The sequence below is a fragment of the Musca autumnalis genome, unplaced genomic scaffold (genome assembly GCF_047663935.1).
Source record: "Musca autumnalis isolate F117 unplaced genomic scaffold, ASM4766393v1 scaffold_2, whole genome shotgun sequence".
Lineage (NCBI taxonomy): Eukaryota > Metazoa > Arthropoda > Insecta > Diptera > Muscidae > Musca > Musca autumnalis.
The window spans coordinates 61,175,719-61,196,283 of NW_027411755.1; the positions used below are offsets into that span (position 1 = coordinate 61,175,719).

At 36.6% G+C, this 20,565-nt stretch overlaps 2 protein-coding genes across 7 annotated transcripts in view; both read left to right on the forward strand.

Moving 5' to 3' along the window:
• The window catches only part of Ndf (Nucleosome-destabilizing factor), a 485,637-nt gene that overhangs the window by 18,701 nt on the left and 446,371 nt on the right, over positions 1-20,565 (forward strand). The gene's annotated exons all lie outside the window — the stretch shown is intronic.
• Positions 1,725-9,641, forward strand: LOC141394846 (uncharacterized). The gene is made up of 4 exons (XM_073969862.1): positions 1,725-2,166; positions 2,230-3,356; positions 8,532-8,676; positions 8,747-9,641. The coding sequence occupies exons 1-4, from the start codon at positions 2,008-2,010 to the stop codon at positions 9,506-9,508; spliced, it is 2,193 nt and encodes a 730-aa protein (XP_073825963.1). The 5' UTR covers positions 1,725-2,007; the 3' UTR covers positions 9,509-9,641.

Here is a 20,565-nt window from a genome sequence, read left to right on the forward strand (position 1 = left end):
TTGAAAGTAAGGATGCTTCTATAGACCCCTTCTGAAAGTGGGGGTACTTCTATAGACCCTTACAGAAAGAAAGGGTGCTTCTATAGGCCCTTTCGGAAATAAAGGTGTTTCTATAGACCATTTCTGAAAGAAATGGACCTTCTACAGACCATTTCTGAGAAAGGGCGCTTCTTTCTAGATCTTTCTAAAAGAAAAGGTACTCCTTTCGGAAAGAAAATGTATTTCTATAGACCGTTTCTAAAAGAAACGGTGTTTCTATAGACCATTTCTGAAAGAAATGAACCTTCTATAGACCATTTCTGAGAAAGGGAGCTTCTTTCTAGATCTTTCTAAAAGAAAAGGTACTCCTTTCGGAAAGAAAATGTACTTCTATAGACCGTTTTTAAAAGAATCGGTGTTTCTATAGACCATTTCTGAAAGAAGTGGACCTTCTATAGACCATTTCTGAGAAAGGGAGCTTCTTTCTAGATCTTTCTAAAAGAAAAGGTACTCCTTTCGGAAAGAAAATGTACTTCTATAGACCGCTTCTAAAAGAAACGGTGCTTCTATATACCATTTCTGAAAGAAAGGGAACTTCTATAGACCATTTTAAATAAAGGAAGCTTCTATAGACCCTTTCGGAAAGAAAGGATGATTCTATAGACCCTTTCTAAGAAAAAGTGCTTCTAAAGGCTATTTCTAAAAAAGGGACTTCTATAGACCATTTCTAAAGGAAAGGGTGCTTCTATAGACCGTTTCTGAAAGAAAGGGAGCTTCTAAATAGACCCTTTCAGAAAGAAAGGGTGGTTTGACAAAAATCAATTACATTTCGATAAAAATACTTACCTATGGAAGTGCCGCATGAATCATGGGATCAGGACAAAGACATTGGTGTAGTAGTAATCTGATTGCTATGGTCGTCGATGTGCTGCATACAACGTTGCGATCTAATTTTACCAAGTGGCACCTCCTTTTTAGACTCAGAGATCAATGAATTACAAACTTAGGTGGACTAATAACATTTGTCCTTTTAACACACATTTTTAACCGTACTCCATCCGAGTCGTGGCTTTCCACTTTTGGAATACAGATAAATAGAGGCTAATCTGCATATGCCTTTCTAGTAGAGGTATTTTCATTCATGTTTTTTTAACAAACCAACAAAGGGGTAGGAACAGCTGTCACTCTCTTCCGAGACTATTGCTACCATCAATAATACCGATGGAAACAATTTCGCCGGTAGTTGCCTTTAAAATATTTTGCACAATCTCTAAGACAATAAACTTAACATACTTGACAATTATAGAGGTACCTGACAATGTTATCTCATATCTGGGTGTAGCATCTCAGACCATGTTATTGGGTAAATGAACTTAAATTAGCCTAATGGTTGTGGTCTTTCCTTTTTCTTCCCATATACCTATTACGTACATGTATGTTTGTCTTTTTGGTTTTTTGACACTCAACATTAGAATCAAATGTGCCTTATTCTCTCATTTTAGTCTTATAAGACACACCCTAATACATACAACAACCTGGTTGAATATCTGATAACTTCAATCTTCTTAAAACTGATAACATACACGAATTCGGGTGATCGTGGGAATTTAGCAAGAGAAGAGAATAATGAATGACACTTTGTTTTAGTGCTCATTTCGCTCGTTCTGCCTTTATCTCCTCGTATGTTGTTCTATTTCGTTGCATAGTAATAACAAAACAATATAACGGATATTCCCGCCAGTCTAAAAACAAAACACATGCATCACGCATCTCATTGCTGACAAGAAACAGCAAAGACGAGCCGCAACCGACGTACTCTTCAATTTCTCCATCTCTTTTTTATTATTTTATACTCTGCTGCTGGCTAATACTTTGATGGTTGGTTGATGTTGTTGATTTTGTCTGTGGTCGTCGTCATTGTTGGCGGCTTTGTCATATTCAATTAAAAATGGATTAAAAAACATTCAGTTTATTTAAACTTATTCAGTTAATAGGAATTAAATACAACAAATTAGCAAAAAAACACAAATGAAATCTTCTAAACAATTTATATTAACACCGGTGTTTTGGTTGTCGTTGATGTTGTTGTTATTGATTGTAGTAGCGAAAAGTGCTGCAGTGGAGTGCAGCCGACTAAAAAGTGTTTCAAACAACGACGAGGAATACCTCAATGAATTGGAAGTTCAGGTATAATTTTGTTGAATACTTCTAACAAATTCAAATCTAAAAGTCTCTACATTTTTGCATTAGAATAAAACCACCGATGACGATGTTGGTGATGACCCTGTGTTGGAAGCTTTTTGTAAAGAAACGTGCTTAAATGGCTATTGCAATAAGAAGACGGGAGAATGTATTTGTCATGATGGCTATAAATACCACATAGCTAGGAATAAATGTTTACCGATATGTGAGATCACTTGTGAACATGGACAGTGTCTTAAATCTCCTCATACATGTGAATGTGATTCTGGTTATGAGTTCAATGTCACTTCTAAGAAATGTAAACCAGTTTGCAAATCCCAATGTACAAACGCAGCAAATGATTCAAATCCTAATTGTAAACGAATTTGTATGGCAAAATGTATAAGCGGTAAATGTTTTTCGCCCAACAATCATCTATGGAGACAACAACAACAGCACCACCACCACCTTTACTACCAAAATGTCACTTCTATTTGTAATTCAAATTGTGGATTTGGCGTATGTTTAGAATCAGGTGGCACATGTCAATGTCACGAGGGATATATTCTAAATTCCACTACGCAATTATGTGAACCCAAGTGTCAACCAAAATGTCCAAGACATAGTAAATGTGTATTACCCAATGTATGTGAATGTGATAGGGGTTTTAATACAGATCCCCATACCCGACATCGTTGTAAACCTTTATATAGTAAAGTATTTGGCTACAGTGGTGCTTTAAGTCATCATACCCATGTTGATAATTCAGTAACATTAAACAAAATCAAACAATTCGTCGAGGAAGCAAAGTCCCAAAAGCTTTGCTCACCAGGTTATGCTTATAATGTCAAGACTTCAAAATGTCATCCCATATGTCACAATAATTGTCTTAACGGCAATTGTTCCTCGCCTGATGTATGCATTTGCTGGAGAGGTTATTCCATGGATACCACAACATCTATATGTCAACCGAATGCCTGTAGAATACCCTGCACTCATGGTTATTGTACACCCGATGGTGATTGTATTTGTTCCGATGGTTATACTAAGTCCATTATACGCGGTTCAGGTTGTGAACCATTGTTCAATCATACCTTAACAGTTGTTTTCATTTTTGTTTGTATCATGACAATAATGCTTGTTATCGTATGCCTGATAGCTTTAGCTGAAAGACGACGTAGACGTCAATTTCTTTAGTTAGTTAACAGAGAGGGGGGTTATATATTATTTTTTATTATTTCTTTTTGCTTTGTTTTTGTTAAATTTATTTATACATATCTACTAGTATGTTGTACTTATACAATATAGAGTTAAGTCAAGTTGTTATACTGAAAGTGAAGTTAAAATATGAAATAAATATTTTATATGATTTTTCTATTTATACAAAACTCTTTTAAAATGGATATGCTTTTTATATAGCGATGTTACGCAAAGCGGGAGGAGATAGTTAATTAGTTAAGGATATCAAGACTTGAAACGTAGAAGGTTAGGTTTGGGGATGTGCAGCCACTAAGTGTGACTGCGTCACTCGGAGTCCTTCCAGTCAATTGTCCATCCAAAGTTATATATGAAACATGGAAATCCATGCGAAACATGCAATCGATTTTGCAAGGGATTATAGGTCAAAATGATATCAAATTTTGAAGTTAAATTTACACCAGCGATAGGTCTTGTCCTGATTCGGATAGTGTACATATTTTGTGTACAATTCCACAATTCATTATGAGGCTTTGAATGTCCGAACATTTTAAGAATTCCGAATAACATTTTACTAGAATAGTCCGACTTAACAAAGCCGGCAACTTCTAGCCCTACTTGAACAGACTCTGGCGCTGAGCCTCAGCCAGCATAGTGCTTCTGCTGGGGCCGAGGATTGTCGTCGACGATAATTTGGCCTCAACTAAAACTCACATCTCTTTGAAGCCATCGAAGGTACTAGCTAACCGACCATCGGCGGCAGCCGTTAAAACTGGCCTCCTGAGACAGTAATCTACTGACGCTAGGTAGAAAAGGCGCCACCGCCTCAACCAGATCTGAGACTTGGTAGGCTAAGGAGAAGATAGGCTATCGCAGCTCGAAGAACTACCTCAAGAAATTCATCGGTAAGGAACCCTCGTCCATCTTCTCTCTTGACTTCAACTCCCTCTTCTAAGGGAGGTTCTGCTCAAACGGAGTCCCCCTCAAAGTCGAGGGAACTGAAAGCAAAGGAGATGAATCAACCCCAAATAAAACCAAGGACGCAGAGGGTTGGGAAGTCTGACTCAGAACCAGCTTCTGCATCTGGGTAAACCCTTCATCATCGAAGAATACTGTTAGGATTGTTGTTGTTGTAACAGTGTTTATTATTATGTTTGTATGTTCGTTCTTCTGTTCAATCTGGCTCTGGGTCTATCTCCAGTTCCAGGAAAGTGGTTGCTTCGATGGGGCGTAACCACAGATCCACTGGAGTAAGATGAGTAGCTTTGGCTGGGCAGTTGAAAAGGTGTTTCGTGTCGTGCGGGCCCATGCCGCATACTGGGCAGATGTCTTGCACGGCGCGTTCGATTTCCGCCCAATAAGAATTTAGGCGACTGCAATATCCCGAGCGTAGTTGAGCCAAAACTACTCTAGTTTGTCGTGGCAGCTGACGCTCATCAGCTGCGATAGATGGGGGATGTATTTCGAGGACTTTATTCACACTATATTTGCTTATGGTTAGGTTTAGGGTTAGGCCAACGGATAAACGACATCCCAAATCCAAGAGACCCACCCGGAGCCAGGACTCTTAAGCCTTCTACCTTCCCTACCGACTATCAAAAGAAGTAGAGCAGAAAAGACACCACAGCTAAGTCAGCCTCTCAAGCTTACTTGAGCCCAAATGTATCATCAGGATCTTCTCTCACGGGTAGCGGCGCTGGGAAGAAGACGGGGGAGACCAAATCGAATAACAGTCATCGACAGATCTGTTCCTGATGGCAAGATCAGCGACAATAGATGGCTGCTAATTGAAGATCGTCTGCGTGACGTTGAGAGACGGAAAATTCCCAAACACAGGCAGATGGGTAAAGCGCACAATAATTCTCAAAAGGATAAACAGATTCGATCCAAAATTTGTCCCTCGTAATATTTTATTCAAACTTAGATAACATAACCGTATCGATGAGCCTTGCGTACCTTCCCCACAAAAGTGCACTATTACTCTCGAAGGGAGTAACCGATTTGGTCCATAATTTGCAGATTTAGAAGAGGTATATCAGTTTCAAATAGAAGAGGTATATCAGTTACAAAAGGCTATTTTCGGGGCCTCTATTACGAAAAAACAACTTTTTTCAGGGGACAGCCACCATATGTAGCGGCTGGTGCGGATACTGCGTTGGTTTAAACTTCGTATATTTCTGCAAATCTTAGATAAAGTTCGAAGATGGTGCATTATTGATCCATTCCTTCGGGTACCTCCTTCAATAAAGTTAAAAGATAGTGCTTATTGCTTGCTTTTTTTTTTTTTTTGGCACCTACCTACCCCATTAAAGATAAACATTTTTCGTTAAAATTGTACGCACGATATCTCTTGCACGGAGCAACAGTTTTGGTCCGAACTTTGGATATCGTAATATTTTAATATTTCATATATTTCTGCGAATCTTAGATATAGTTCGAAGATGCTGCTTTTTGGTTCATTCTTCGTGGGGTACATACCCCATCAATGTTTAAAAATTTGTGCTAAAATGGTGCGCGCGTTATCTCTTGAACGGAGCAACCGTTTTGGTCCGAAGTTTGGATCTCGTAACATATTGTCCAGACTACTTGTAAATTCGAAAATTTGTCATATCGGTCCACTCCTTCAGGTACCTCCCAACAACAGAAGTTTAACATTTTCGCTAAAGTGTTTAAAGTGGCGATTTGGTCCATACTTTGCATAAGGAAATATTTCTGCAAATCTTAATTGAAGTCAAATAATGGCCCTTAGGGTACCTTCCCCACAAAAGTTCAAGCAATCCCAAGGCAGCGGTTTCTTTCGTACAGAATTAACCCGAAATCATATTGTTTCGGGCAACGGCCACCAACCCAGCTCAAAACATACGCATCTACGTAGGTTTATATGCTGCTACAACAACAACAACAAATGTCCTCAGATGAATTTTTCTATTCATTGAGCCTGAGCGTATATTTCTGTCGGTAAAGCCAACCCATATTTTTATTTGTTATACCCTACACCACTATGTGGTAAGGGGTATTATGTGTTAGTGCATTTGTATGTAACATACAAAAGGAAGCGAGATAGACCCATAGTTCCTTCTAGGGATATACATAGAATCACTTTCTGAGTCTATTTATGCATTTCCGTCCGTCCGTTCGCAACATACAGGTCGCATTTGTTGACCGATTTCGCTGAAAATTGGGGAATACCATTTTTTTAGCCGTCGGAAGATCAAGTTCGAAGATGGGCTATATCGGTCCAAGTTTTGGTATAGCCCCCATATAACGGTACCCCCCGATTTGCGGTATTTTTACGTTTTTAGCTACATTTTCAGACCGATGTAGCTATAATTTGACAGTTAGGGTTCTTAAATGTCAATAAACTTATATAACAAAAGTTGTGGACATAGGTCCACGTTTTGGTATAGCCCCCATATAACGCTACCCCCCGATTTACGGTATTTTGAAGGTTTTAGCTACATTTTCAGACCGATTTAGCTATAATTTGACATTTAGGGTTCTTAAGTATCAATAAACTTATATAACAAAAGTTGTGGACATAGGTCCACGTTTTGGTATAGCCCCCATAAAACCCCCGATTTACGGTATTTGGACGTTTTTACCTACATTTTCAGACCGATGTAGCTATAATTTGACATTTAAAGTTCTTAAATGTCAGTAAACTTATATGACAAAACTTGTGGACATAGGTCCACGTTTTGGTATAGCCCCCATATAACGGTACCCCCGATTTACGGTATTTGGACGTTTTTAGCTACATTTTCAGACCGATGTAGCTATAATTTGACATTTAAAGTTCTTAAATGTCAGTAAACTTATATGACAAAACTTGTGGACATAGGTCCACGTTTTGGTATAGCCCCCATATAACGGTACCCCCCGATTTACGGTATTTTGACGTTTTTAGCTACATTTTCAGACCGATGTAGCTATAATTTGACACTTAAAGTTCTTAAATGTCAATAAACTTATATGATAAAACTTGTGGACATAGGTCCACGATTTGGTATAGCCCCCATATAACGGTACCCCCGATTTACGGTATTTTGACGTTTTTAGCTACATTTTCAGACCGATTTAGCTATAATTGACATTTAGGGTTCTTAAGTATCAATAAACTTATATAACAAAAGTTGTGGACATAGGTCCACGTTTTGGTATAGCCCCCATAGAACGGTACCCCGATTTACGGTATTTCGACGTTTTTATCTACATTTTCAGACCGATTTAGCTATAAATTGACATTTAGGGTTCTTAAGTGTCAATAAACTTATATAACTAGTGGACATAGGTCCATGTTTTGGAATAGCCATGGGGGCTATTCCGATTTCAGGTATTTTGACGTTTTAAGTCACATTTCTAGACCGAATTAGTTATAATATTACCGATTTTCGGTATTTTGAGGATTCTAGCTAAAATTTTTAACCGAATTAGGAGTTATTTGACATTAAAGGCTCAAATAACGGTACCTCCCAATTTCTAGCCCACCAAAAATTGTCAACATACATAGTTAGATATAGGCACCATAAAAAAGGGTCTCCCGAATGAAGCATTTTATGTACATTATCTGACATATTAACGTACCCACTTAAAGTTGGGAACAGGAATGAAAACTAATTATTCCATTTTAGTTCAGAATATTTTATGGTGGAGGGTATGAAAAGTTCGGCCCGGCCGAACTTAATGCTTTTTTACTTGTTTTAAATTTAAAAATCGCACTTACTAGGTATTTAAATCAATTCCGTTATTACCTTCCGGTCAATATTTAAATGAAGAATGCACCTGCTAATAGCTCATAAAAATAAGTCTGCGTTTTATTAGCTTAACTCTTTGCCAGTTTTTGTCATTCTACCAAGGAGTTGACAAGACATTATTTATAAATATAAAATCTCAGAAATTCCAAGATATGTGTGGTCATAACTAAGAATAAAATTGTATGACCTTTCTTGGTATTATTTTTACAAAGCCCACTTGTTTCTCTATTTTGCTGCTGATTTCCTTGGGTTTTGTGGTTATTGATAATAAAACAGAAATCATCCATTTAATGTATAAATCACCAATTGTATGTTCAAAGACTAAGAATCAAATAAGTCTACTGAATTGTATATTCAGTATAATTTTATGCTTAAACGAAGTATTACGAGTTATTGGCTCATTGCGAATAGTTATTGAAACAAAATGGACTTCAAATATTCCCAACTCTTAATTCTGAACATTTTAATAATGCTGCTACATTACACTACAGCCGCCGATAATTGGTGCACTCGAACGGTAGACCGAACATATAATGTGGAACAAGTCAATGGTGGTACCATAGAGGTAAATGGTAATGAAATCCATATTTTATAGGCAATTTTTAAGTAAAACATTTGTCTTTTTGACCTTATAGGCAAAAATTACAAGATTGGAACGCTACTGTTGTGAAGGTTATTACTTAAATAATGGCAACTGTGAACCAGTGTGTAAAGAAAATTGTCCGAATGGAAAATGTGTAGCTCCAGGTGAATGCATTTGTAATCCTGGTTATAAATTAAATGAAGATAGTAAAATATGCCAAGCCATATGCTCTATGGATTGTGGTTATGGCAATTGTACACGTCCTGAACACTGCGAATGTTTTGAAGGCTATAAATATGGAAATACAAGTAATATTTGTAATCAAGCTATTTGTGAAAACCCCTGTCCAGCATTTGCTACATGCGATAAACCCAACCATTGTGAATGTAACAGTGGTTATCGTTACAACGGAAATAATACCCAATGTGAACCAATATGTGAATCAGGTTGCCTAAATGGTATTTGTATTGAACCCGATGTTTGTTTGTGTAATCAAGGATATTCATTCAATTCAACACAAAATAATTGCCAAGAAAACATATGTGAACTTCCTTGCCCCCCGCATGGTTATTGTGCGGCTAATGGTGAATGTGACTGTGTTGAAGGTTATAGTAAATCCATGTTTACTAAAGGACCTGAAGTCCAGTGTGAAGAACGTATAAAACATGCTGGCATACTACTGTCGATATTTTTGGCCTGTGTTCTAATCTTCGCCATAATAATAATGGTTGTGGTAAAGTGTATGACACGTAAAGTGGATTATGAACCACAAAAAGTTGAAAAGAAATATAAAATGCAACACACTGCCATGTAATTGGAAGAATGAATTATATACTTCATACATATAAACAATAGATGATATTATAATAATATAATGACTCATTTTATTTATTTGTATGCAAAAAAGGAAAGAAAAATAAAAAATTGTTTATTCAATATTTATGTGCAGTTGATTCGTCGTTCTAACAATATTCTTGTGGTATTTTATTGGCATGTGTAATGATCTATTGTTTCAAGTGGCATGCGTGAAATGACAAGTGATACTAAATCAAAAATTATTATTATAAACAAAAATATGAGACATCAACGAGATATGTTATAATTGGTCAGATATACCAAACTATCATGTGAGAATACTTGGACTTTTACCCACCTCAAATTCTTTATTGAAAATTCGTTTAATTTACTCAATGCTGCTGTGGCCTGAAAAAAAAAGACATTTGTCCCCAAAATTAAACGTTCTTTCGTTGGTTTATTTTTCCTCTCTAATTTTAATTACCATGCTTTCTGTCAATATGCTGCTAATACATACAGAAGTCGATCTAGACTAGACTGCTAGCCCCACCGGTCATTTACTTCATTTTGTCCATTTCTCTTTATACCACACTTGTCCACACTTGTTCATATATTTTCCCATTCGTTCATTCAATCTTAGCCTTGACCTTCCCGCACTTCCGAGACATCAGTTGCTTTGGAAGCTTCCTAAGCTTCTTATTTCAGTAATACAAAGTTAATGAGAAGTATTGTATTGCAAAACGTCACTGTTGCCCATTATACAAGGTGGCGCAAAAGTAATCCTCCTATCAGAAAATGCTATAATTTTTGCGATTGGCTCCTAATGTCAGTTCTGTTTTGACATTTGTGTTGATAAACAATGTTACGCTACACTGTTCCAGAACGCGGAATATTGGTGACTATTTATTTGACCAATAATCGGTCGGTGACTTTGGCACAACGTGAATTTTGTCGCAGACGTTTAGCCGCTCGCTTCGAAGAGACTGGCACAACACGAGATGCTGCCAGGCATGGCAGACCCCGGAGTATCCGTTCTGCAGAGAATATTGTTGCTGTAGTCGAGGATGTCACGGAAGCGCCTTCGACATAGACCAGACGACGCACAATGGTTCAGGAATCGATTTTCCTGGCCAAAAATAAAAATTTTGTTTTGTCAAAGATATTTAATTTATATATGGGATTCGATAGTAAACATATTGAAACTAAGGAAACCAAAAAATTAAGCCCAACTATTGGAAGGTGTAGGCGTGGCGTGTCCCTAAAGGCGAGCATTTTTCACATTTTTGGGAAATACTTCATTTTTGCAAATTTCTGGAGAAAGCCGAAGCTATTTCTCTGAAACTATAACAGTTATTGTGTTCATTGTTTTTTTATAGGGTAGGTAGGATTGTGGCCTTTAAAAATCGTTTTAGAAAATTACCGTAGCGTTTACACTACATGATCTATTTTATTTTTCCTCGGGTACTAAATTTTATGAAATTCCAAATTTAGTGGACTCTAGAACTTTTGTGGAACAACATGGAACAAAGTTCTGTTTTCACAGAAAGATGCCCAAAAGTCTCCTCTTCCAGCCCATATATACTTTCGTACCCGTCCCGTTCCGTCCGTTTAACACTTTTTTCAAATTATTGAAATTACATGGGTAAAAATGTGTGTTTTTCTATACTTTTTCCATATGAATTACAGTTTTTTGACACAAGTTACAACTTTTTTGAGTATATGAGTTTTTATACGAGTTATATAAGTTTTATTAAAAACCAAGGAGACCTTTTTAATTTTTGAAAAAATTTAAATTTTTTTTGTAAATTTTTTTTTTACAAATTTTTGAAAAAAAAATTTTCGAAATTTTTTTGAATTTTTTCTAGATTTTTGATAATTATTTTGTTTATTTGTTGGTGTTTGACCATCTTTAATACATAGGAAGGTATAAAAACACAAAAACACTCATATTTTGATGAAAAATAGTAAAAAAAAAACTCAAAAGTTTAACTTTGACCTTGAATTTCTCTGCAACTACCAGACCGAACTTGACCGCTTATAATTCGTCTGAAAGCTGATTGTGTCATCTGTCTAACAAAAAAAAGAATTATGAATATATCTCTATCCGTTCAAAAGTTACCGAATTTTGACCAGGAAAAAACGATTCTGAACCACTGTGCGACGTGCCACGCAAATGGGTATCAGTTGACGGTCTTTACAGCGAATTTTGGTACGATATTTGAAAATGTTTCCGTACAAAGTCCAGACGGTGCATCAGCTCTTAAACGCTGACCGCCAATCGCGTCTAACATACGATCAATCCATCCTTAATCACCAACAAGAGGAAGATGATTTTTCATCAAAAAAAAATCATGAGTGATGAGGCGCTCCAGACTTCTTATTGTGGGGCTTTTTGAAGTCGCGGGTTTATGTCAACAAGCCTCAGACTCTTTCAGCTCTTAGAGACAATATCCGCCAAGAATGTTAGGACCTATCGCCGGAAATTTTGGCCAAAGTGATGGAAAATGCCATAAAAAGGGCTCAAATGACAGTAAACTGTTGCGGCGGCCATTTATCTGATATCATATTCTCGACTTGATGAAAAAAAATTAAAAGACCAAATAAAAATAATACACAAGAAAAATCAAAGTTTTTCATTTTTAAATTACAGCCAAAAAAACTTCGGAAGATTACTTTTGCGCCATCTTGTACTATACATTCAAAATAGGCAACAGGTACAAAACAGATACATAAGGTAGATTCTGCATTCGTGTGCATTTTAAATATTTTTACAAAGCATGAGCAATAAATGAAACAACTCATTTTTTGACTTTTCCGAAGTCAGCCATATTGTCCAAAGGAATAATAAACTTCATACTTTTTCATGGCATGGCCTTATTTAACTATGTCGTCGACGTCGCACAATGTGTACAAAATGTTTTTTGTATGTCAAAAATTTATATCTTATAAAATGATGAAGATAGAACTATGACATTTGGAGGAAACGTTTATCTTTTATTTTACAGATTTACAAAAAAATTGCCATTTGGCTTGGCTTTGAAATGAATAAAATTTAAATAAAAAAAAAAATCATATATTTATAAATTTATAATAAACCTTGATAGATAGTGCGCCCGCCCTCCAGTCATTTCAGTTGGTCACCGTATAACTAAGAAGTTTTCGACCACTATGTCAGGAAACATGGATTTGCCTACAAAAAAAAAATTAATATCAATGTAAACAGGACCACAAGGAGTAGCATCGGTATAATTTTCCAATTTTCTTCGAACAGAACCAAAAAATCACTTAAACAAACATGTTTAACTTTTGTTGTTGTTGTAGCAGCATATAAACCTACGTAGATGAGTAGGTTTTAAGCTGGGTTGGTAGCCGTTGGCCGAAACAATATGATTTCGGGCCAATTCTGTATGAAAAAACCCGCTGCCTTGGTATAGATTGAACTTTTGTGGGGGAGGTACCCTAAGGAGTGGAACGATATGGCCCATATTTGACTTCAATTAAGATTTGCAGAAATATTTCCAAATGCAAAGTATGGACCAAATCGCCACTTTAACCACTTTAGCGAAAATGTTTGAACTTCTGTTGGGGGGAGGTACCTGAAGAAATGGACCGACCGATATGACCAATCTTCGAATTTACAACTAGTCTAGACAATATAATACGAGATCCAAACAACAAATCGGTTACTGCCTTTGAGAGTTATCGTGTCACCATTTTAGCGAAAAGTTTTGAACTTTTGAGGGGGGAGTGGACCGATGTCCATCTTCAAACTTGATCTATGTTTGGACAAAATATTGAGAAGACCAAATTTCGGACAGAATTGGCTGATCCAAATCGGTTACTACCTTTAAGAGTTATCGTGTGCACCATTTTAGCGAAAAGTTTTGAACTTTTGCGGGGAAGTACCTGAGGCACATTTAGGCCGTATCTAAAGTCTTGTGAGTTGACGTCATGTGGTCTTAGGTTTCATCGAGGTATTTAAATCTGGTTATGCTACCATGTTTTATTTTCATGCTGAGCAAACATTTAACCTGATTACGTTGTTGTTGGGGATTATTTTTTCTAACATTTTCCTTTCCACATTTTTTTTTTTTTTTTTTTTTGAAATTCAAATCGCTTAGGACAATTTTAATTTTATTGTAAGAATATCAATTTCAATTTATTTCCATTTTAAAATGCCCCGTCTTTCAACCTTAGGGCTGTATACTACATTTGAATTTAAAATAACAAATTGCATGACTTAATATAGTAGCTTAAAATTAATAAGGAAAGGGTGTTAAACTACTCGAATCAAAACAAAATACTATCATAATAAAGGGTAAAAAACATATAAATTTGCACATCCTTACAGAAAACATTTGATTTAAAATGCATGAATTAAAACTACTACATAGTAGTAGTACTACTCCTTACAAAACATGCAAAGTTTAAGAATTAATTGTAGTAAAATAAATAAGTTATATAAAAAATCTTATTTAAAAAAAAAAAAACTTTTTGATCAAAAGCTCATATTTTTGTCTGATCGTCCTAGTCTTCGATCAGACCATGTACGCTGAAGAAACTTTATCTGAATTTTCGTTAGTTTTTCATCATTTTTAATTAAATACAAAATGCAACACATGACATGACAGTGTGATACGAAGAAGAAATTATATCATACATATAGACGACATTACATACAAGATGATATTATAATAATGTTAATAGTCATTATATTTATATACAAAAAAGAAAGTATAAAATAAACTAACTTTTCTAATATTTATATAAAGTAGGATTCATCGTTTTCAACAATCTTATTGTGGTTTTCTATTGGCATGTGTAATGATTTATTGTTGTTACACATCATCGCATGCCTAATATGACAAGTGAAATGAACTAAGTTAATAACTAATATTATCATGATTAATAAGACGCGGATATTCATCATTAAGGCTTTATCCCTAGTTGTGCACAACAAAACAAGTAAAAAAGTGTCAGTCGGCTTTGCCGACAGATATATACCCTCAGCCAATGTGAAGTGAAACTTTCAGCTACGGACAGATCGAATGTATTTAAGGCTCTTCAGAATCGTGTGGCCCTTTTTGGACATTTGAACTTGCCGACAAAAATGTGGATTAGGAATTAACTGCTCTAAGACACATATGTTGAACTTTTGTAGGGCAGGTACCCTTAGGGAGGACCCATATGGGCCATTTTAGAAGTTAAACTAAATTTTGATCAAATATTAGGAGATCCAAAGTTTGGACCAAATTGGTTGCCATATTCAAGTGATATCGTCCTAGCATTTTAGTGACATTTTTTAAATATTGGGAGGAAGTACCGAAAGTTGTGGACCGGTATTGCACATGAAACTAAGTTTGGATATAATATGACGAAGACCAAAAGTTGGACCAAATCGGTTGAACAGTTCGAGAGTTATCGTGCTCTCCGACCGCCACATATGGTGACATAGGGGTTTTTTACACCTTTCGGGATGTTTTCCCAAGAAATATGGACATGCCCCTGAAAAATGTTTACCGTCGTAATGGAGGTAGCAAATGCAAATCGCTTCAACAAAAATCAAAATGATTCGAGAGCAGCTCTTAAAGTGAACTTATCCGAAATTTTGTGTGGGAGGTACCCGAAGGAGTGATCCGATTGAGTCCATATTGGAACCTCATCTAAGTCTGATAGAAATTTCACGATGTGCAAAGTATGGACCAAATCGGTTACTCCCTTCAAGAGTTATCGTGCCCACAAATTTTCCGAACATTTTGCAACTTTTGTGAGGGAGGTGCCGGAAGGAGTGGACCGATATAGCTCATCTTCGAACTTAAACTAAGTTTGGACCAAATATTACGAAAGCCAAAAATTGAACCGAATCGGTTCATCCGTTCAAGAGTTATCGTTCGCACCAGCCAGCCAGACAGACAGACGGACGGACATTGCTAAATCAACTCCAAATTGTATGAAACACATTTCGTCCAAACATACTTGGGGTCTAAAACCATTATTTCGATGAGGCACATTTTGCCCGTATGAAAGTGTATATACCCTTTCTAGCCTAAAGGCTGAGGGTATTAAAACATTTTTTCATGATATTTTTCAAATAAACTGCTAATATTTTTAAGTGGTTCCTTCCTTCATCTGAAAGAGCACATTTTAAACTACTTTTGGAATTTTTGTTGTTGAAAATTTTTTCAAAGAAACTGCTAATATTTTTAAGCAGTTCCTTCCCTTATCTGAAAGAGCACATTTTAAACTACTTTTGGAATTTTTGTTGTTGAAAAATATTGCATAGTTTTGTGGTAAGGGCTTAAATGGCCCTTTCGCACTGTGAACGCGCGAGTAAAATATATTTTTGTCTGATCGCCACTGTCTTCATTCAGGTCAAAGGTACAGATAAGACTGATATTAAGGATTTTAGCATGATCTGATATTAAGGATTTTTGCATGGGTGAATCTGTAGATAAGATGTTTTATACTTCGGGTAACTACAAACTCTTAGCCAAGTGTGTTACCTTTATTTGTTGTTTAGGCGACTATCAGTTCTGGTTTACTTCAAAACTTTTCGCAGATCCGCTGAGCAGTCTGCGTCTGCTAATTTAGTCTACCATACACGAGGGTTGCACGATAAATTTTTGGTCTAATAATGAAAACGCGAATATTTACCATCAAAAATTGTTTTATTGTTTTCTTAAGTAGTCTCCAGCATGAATTATACACTTTATCGTGCACTCAAACCAGTTGTTGAAGCACCTCCACTCCGATTGAGATACCTCCAAAACATGAATGTTTTTTTTCGGGCTCCTCATACGCAGAGTTCCATAATTCGTCACCTTGATGCATCTTATTTTATTAACGTATCTTGAAGCCTAGTGATCGTATTTTTCGAAATTTCTTGCACAAATCGACACGGGATCCAAGGAGAAAATCCCCTTTTCACGGCCAGGTGTTCATGCAATATCAACTGTTAGTTGGTGGAAGAAATGCCCATGGATGCTTCTATCTCGCGTGATCTATACACGGCGATATTGCTTTATCCGTTCACATCCGGCTTAATTTTTTTCTGGTGCAACGGCCGTTTTTGAACGACACTCACTACCTTCGTTTATTAGCGAGTTTCGGCCACGATTGAATTCATTAAACCAGTTTTTTACAGTATTATAGAATGGTACTTCATCGCCATACAAAGATTATAAGTTCATCGATGCACTTATGCCGTGATAATCCACGCCGAAAGTTGTAAAAAATTATCGGACGAAAACGTTTACAAGCAAATACAATTTTTTTTTTTGCAAATTCGTGTTTTCAAGTCACTGTAAACAACCCAAAACATGGTCGTACGTCAAACCGTGCTAAGTATGTTTAGGCAAAAACATGTCAAACTTTCAAATGGAAAACACACACAAGTTTTTTGAAATAGTTCGGGAACGGAAAAATGGAAAAGACGTCAAAAAAACTGGAGCAAATGTCAAAGTCGGCGTATCAGCCAATCAGACGCCGGCAACCATGTTACTATTTTTTACCCGCCCAAATTTGTCGTGTAAAAAGTTTTTAAAGAGAGCGTCATTCGGCGCCATTTTTGTTTGAAGAGAAGTGAACATTTTACAACTTTTTTGTGTACGGGAACGCTTTTTCGAGTAAAATGTGTAAAAGTCGTAAAAATTGTAAAAACTTTTTAGTTCTGGAACACAGCTAGAGTTTCACTTCTAGTAGCAGATTATCTATCTCCAAAAAGTCCAAATTATTGGTTTAGATGATTATATTTATTGCAATATTTCAGAAGTTATTTATTTAACAGTGCATCATATTCAAATAGTTAATCATAATTAGAACTTATTTTTAATATATTAACACTTTTATAAATAACATGGTTTAGTTCAATTTGCATGCCGTTCTAGGGCTTAAAATTGCATTCTATGAAAGAAGTACATAAATATTGTGGGTTTTAGTACTAACAAATGTATTCTTTGTTAATTATACCACTTTCTCATTTCCTCCATGATCATTGATTAATGTTACATAACGTTCCTCTTTATACCTGCAAAAAACTCGTGTAATAATAAATAGAATTATAGCAAGTACAGAAGCAAAACATAAAATTATAAAATACATTTGAGAAATATGAGAAATTTGTTGTTTGTTTGGAGAACCTAATAAGAAATCCATTAAAAATGTTTCACTTTTTCCACAATTTGATCCGAATGCAGTAACATTTCCAGATTTCGTCGAACACAAGCATAATTCTGGTTCGATACATATACCATTACCACAACCTCGCGAACAATGTGGCAAACATTCATGTCGTTCTGAATTGTAACGATAACCTTTGTAACATGATTCTTTATCTAGGCTGTCTTCAATTACTGCTTCACATTTTTCGGTAATATAATTCCATCTATATCCCTCGTTGCAAACACATAACTGAGGTTTAATACAATGGCCATTGGGGCAGTCATTTACACAAATTGGTTTACATATAGCATGACCACCATCATATTGCAGTTTATAACCCGGTTCGCAAATACATTCAGCATTCTCATCTTGGCAATTGCCATTTAAACAACCATTCTCACATTCTTCTTTGTACAAGTTATCGCTTCCCAAAACGTATTTTTGTCTGCAGCAATTAAGATCCTTTACAGAGCCATTCTTGAAAGGTAGAAAAAAAGCGATTCTAGATTTTATTTTTGAAATTTTGTAAATTATCAACATTACCTGATATATAGCAGTTAATTTTTCATTATACGGTGATATATGCCAAAATTTAATTTGATATATTTTGAGTTTAAGGTTGAAACCTTTCACTGAAATGGCGTCTTGTATAAGTATTATCATCAAGAAGCTTAACACAACAATTGACTTCATATTGTAGATCTTTTTCTAATACTGATTTCGTTCGACTCCTTTAAGTATACACTCAAGACTGTTGAGCATTTGTTGGATTTATTTTAATTTACACAGTTATATCAAACCGCAACATTGCAATCTGATTATTCACATACTAATTGAGGTTTCATATTGTAATGTAAATGGTTATACAATATTTATATACATACATGGTTCTGCTTATAGAACTTCTGACTACTTTTGTAACTTCGAAAGCTTGCAACTGACAATAGGGGTTCATTGAAGACTTCAGATTAAGAGAAAAATAGGTTAATGTCTTCAAAACAAGTTGAAAAATGTTCGATTTGGCATGAATTATGAATTCCTACTACTTGATCATCGAAAGAATCGAAGGTCTGGGTCCTGATATTTTTTGACCCTAACTCGGTGTCATAAATAACTAAATTCATTGATCTAGATCCATTTGGTAGTAGTTCTGTGGCTTCAAAAAGCATAAGTCGAAATTTGCAGAGATTCAGATTTTTTTATGAAAAACTGCTACATATTTAGGTTGTTGTTGTAAAAGTGTATGATATGTTTGAAAATTCGTTTTTCTGTTTAATCTGGCTCTGGGCCTACCTTCAGTTTTAGGAATGTGGCTGCTTCGATGAGTTGTAACAATAAAGCTACGGGAGTTAGTTGAGTAGGTTTGGCAGGGCAGTCGAAAAGGTGCAGTCTGTCTGTCGTGCAGGCCTGGGGGTTACTCTGTATTGCGATGCGTTTGCGTTTGGTATTTTGTTAACGCAAGATATTTGCATTAACACACGATTTTGACATACGCTTTTGTATTACAGGTTGCGGCTATGCCAGAAAGGAAAAAGGAACAAAAATAGTTGCGAAAGGACATATGAAAACGAATTAGAGACGCATTTAATTTCCTTACGCATCGCAATAGAGAGTAACCCCCCTGTTCCGCATGCTGGGCCGATATTTTGTACAGTATCATCAGGAATTTAGACGACTGAACCATCCCGAGCGTATTTTAGAGAAAATTATTCTGGTTTGTTGGGACAGCTGATGCGATCGATGGAGGATGTTCTCCGAGGATCGCATTCACACGATAGTTTTTTATGGCATCTGTATGAATGCTATTCAAACCGGCTTGGTAGGCTTTCTGATCTAGGCGTTCTCTCTTGTAACTTCGTACCTCTTTCTAGATCATGAAGATCCCTCTTGACATGCCTGGTTGGGGGTGATTAGGATGGCTTTAACAGTAATACCCGAGAAAAGTACTGCACCGAGAGCTTGTCATTGTGCAGCTGTACTGGATGAATAGTCTACTGGTCCATGTAGATGGTGCACTGGAGATTTGAGGAGGCATCCAATAGCAGTTCTCAGGGGGGCGACATTCTGACAGGTTTGAGAATTGTTTGTGGACCTTGTTCCTTTATCTCAGCTTGTCGCAAATAGCTGCGATATGTACGGACGAAGTGAACATGCTGTCGAATGTGACCCCTAGAATATTGACCATGGCATTCAATTCAGTTCTCACCTCTGCAGTCGATTTGGTGAAATCAGGGAAGGTATCTGACGCCAAGATCGTACAATCATCCGCCGACGTTACGATATCAATGCTGTCTGAAGGATCGGAATACAGTAAGATGTAGAGGTTAAAAAGTTTTATAACCCACGTTGTACTACTGATTTCCGGTAAGTTTCCGTCAACCATTTCGGAGCTTATGCAAGGAGCATTATCGACGCTGTCTCGCTGGGCTAAGGCCAATGGCCTTGGAGTAAACCCAACCAAGACAGAACTGGTAATGTTCACGAGAAAGCGTAAGCTCGGCGTATTTGTACCACCAACACTGGATGGAGTGCAGCTTCAGCTCTCGCCCGAGGCAAAGTACCTTGGCACTATCCTGGACTGTCAATTGCGATGGAACAGGAATGCTGAGGAAAGGGCGAAGAAAGGATTGATTGCACTTTATTCATGTAAGAATTCCATTGGGAAAAGTTGGGGCCTAAACCCATCGATTATACACTGGTTGTATAACACCGTGGTTAGACCCATCTTATCCTATGGTTCTCTTGTTTGGTGGCACTCACTGCGCCAAAAATCGACATCCGGTAGGCTTGACAGGGTACAAAGAGCTGCCTCGATTCTCATAACTGGAGCCACCAGGAGCACACCACAGGCTGCTCTGAACGCAATGCTGAACTTAAAACCACTGAGTCTCAGCATTAAGTGTCAGGCAACTCGCA